Source organism: Acytostelium subglobosum (genome assembly GCF_000787575.1).
Source record: "Acytostelium subglobosum LB1 DNA, scaffold: scaffold71, whole genome shotgun sequence".
In the NCBI taxonomy this organism is placed as follows: domain Eukaryota; phylum Evosea; class Eumycetozoa; order Acytosteliales; family Acytosteliaceae; genus Acytostelium; species Acytostelium subglobosum.
This window is the reverse complement of record NW_012236462.1, coordinates 2295-4814: the sequence shown is the minus strand read 5'-3', so window position 1 is coordinate 4814 and position 2520 is coordinate 2295. Positions and strand designations below refer to the sequence as shown.

Sequence of the window (2520 nt, the reverse complement as noted above, 5' to 3'; positions counted from 1 at the left end):
TGTGTTGGAATCAAAGACAACATTCATTGATCGGCACCTATCACATGATGGATAGCACACATGTCTCAACTTCTCATGCCTGCTTCTAGTTCCACATTGTGTTGTGGTGGGACATAGACCACTAATGATTTTATGTCTGCACCTCCACTGCTTCATTGTGATACATGTTTTAACTTGTTATAACAAAGTAATAATAATAAATAAGACAATGAATGACACCACCAAGGGTTGACCTTGGTGTTGACCCTGGTGGTGTCCGAGTACTATGAGACCAAAATGGGAAGGGGGTCCATTTCACTTTAAGGGGATTTTTTTGTTGAGATCTTCCTGTTTGAGTGTGTGGGTGCAAGAGGGGTGGTGCGCCAGGTACTACTAGGAAGGGAATCTGTAGAGATACTATCAACAACAAGAACATCGAACATTCTTCCGACCCCACCGACAACTCGTTCGCCTCACACAAGATCAACAACCCGATCAACAACAGAGTTCAGTTCAAAATGGTAACACTCCACAAGTGCTCGTCATTCCAACCAGACAAGCAAATCATCAACACATCCTACAACCATGACGATGGCAGATTCGCAGTCTTCATCGCTTCGCCTCCAACATCTCGTCCCCAAAGATCTACAGGAGATAAGGCCCAACAGAAAACAKCAAGCCCTCAGCAAGACTACAACAACCCCTCGAGCAGCAGCTCGCAGCCAGCATCACCAGAGATCGTCTCTGACACCWACTACGACAGCAATTCGAACAACAACAACAACAACAATAACGACTCCAACATGGACACAACCTGTAGCTCCTCCGACAACCTCTCCACGATTGACAGYACAACACCCCTTAACAGCTTTATGGACGACTCGACGCCAGTCTCCACCCTCGCAGACAACGACCTTCCATCCCCAGTAACCACGACAACCACAACAACAACAACCACAWCATCTTCCACCCAGAGTCTCCGCCATCTCAACACCCACTCACTCTATCACTTCAAGGGCAACTCACCAGACGAAGAAGACGAAGACCGTGACAGCAACTCATCCGTCAGCACATCTGAACACTCATCATCAAACGATTCGGTAGTGGACAACAGAGAACATAYTCAACCAGGCACAGATTCAACTCCCAAGCGACCTCTAACAAGATATGACAACCCAACATCTCCCACATCCCCACCTCTAAAGTCTAGAAAGGAAGAATGAATAACTCCAACTTTACCCTAATGGTCTGGAACGTCAGAAGTGCCCAGTCAGCTGACGCAGTCAAAGCAACGATAGCCCACATCACGCTTCAAAACCCAACCATAACCATACTCATCGAAACAAACAATATCCCAACATACAGCAAACTCCACTCCCATTACCCAACAATGTACAACACACCAGATAGCCCAAAGGGCCAAGGCATAGCTATCATCCCAACAAACTCATYCACCACCACCATCGACTCCATCCTCACATCACCAGACCAAAGAATAGTCACCTTCAAACTCAAGCACTTCAATCTCAACATTAAGGTCGGTGTCATCTACGCACCACCGTCGCGACAAGAAAGAGTCACCTGGTTCACAGACACAGCACAACCTCAGTCAGAAATGCTCCTTGACTGCGACATCATCTGTGGCGACTTCAACATGATCCCCAACTCTGTTGAACCCCTCAACCTCCACTACACTGCACTCTTCAAGTCCCTCGCCCTCACCAACCTCTTTCATCACCACACATACACCTGGACACAAAAAGACAAACAATCCAACATTGATAGGACGTACGTCAACGACGAGCTCAACACAGCAGTCACGTCCAACGAAGCSATCACCTCAACCAAGTCCGACCACCTTATCCTCCTCACCTCCTTCCACATCAACAACCTCTCCCCACCTCCCCTCTGCACCAGACGATTCATCCTCCACCCAAACACAGCCAACGACTCCAAAACAATCCAAAAGATCAACAACATAATCACCGACTCTCAACACACCTCCTACACACCAACTGACACCTGGACCAACATCAAGAACACTGTCAACGAGCAATACCAATTCGCGCAACACATCAAAGTCAAGAAGCTCAGAAAGAGAACCAGGAAGCTCATCAACCAACTTAAAAGGATAGACTCTATGTCCTCCCCAGACCCAGAAGCCCGAGCCAGAGTCTACACACGAATGCAATACCTCATCAACCAACAGTGGGAAGAYAAGAAGCTATTCATCAGCAAGCAACAACACCTCTACAGTGACCTCCCATCCAAGTTCCTCACAGCCAAGCTCAAACAGAAAGAAGCAGCTCAGAACATCACCTCAATCACACATCCATCAACTGACTCTCCAGTCACCGAACAAACTGACATCTTGGACGCCTTCCACACCTTCTATCGCTCCCTCTTCGAACAWAGACCATCATCTCCAGAAGTACACCAAGGCATGCTCGCCAATTGGGATATCCCAGCCCCTCCCTCTGAACTACTCCAGGAACAAGGACAACCAATCACCCAAGAAGAAMTATACAACGCAATCAACCA

At 47.6% G+C, this 2520-nt stretch overlaps 1 protein-coding gene across 1 annotated transcript; it reads left to right on the top strand.

Annotated features, from left to right (window-relative positions):
- Window positions 1–1633: 1633 nt before the first annotated feature.
- SAMD00019534_126640 (hypothetical protein) lies at window positions 1634–1933 on the top strand (the record flags this gene model as incomplete). The annotated part of the gene is made up of 1 exon (XM_012892110.1): window positions 1634–1933. A coding segment is annotated over one exon (300 nt), but the record flags the coding sequence as incomplete, so codon positions are not given.
- Between the last annotated feature and the right edge of the window lie 587 nt (window positions 1934–2520).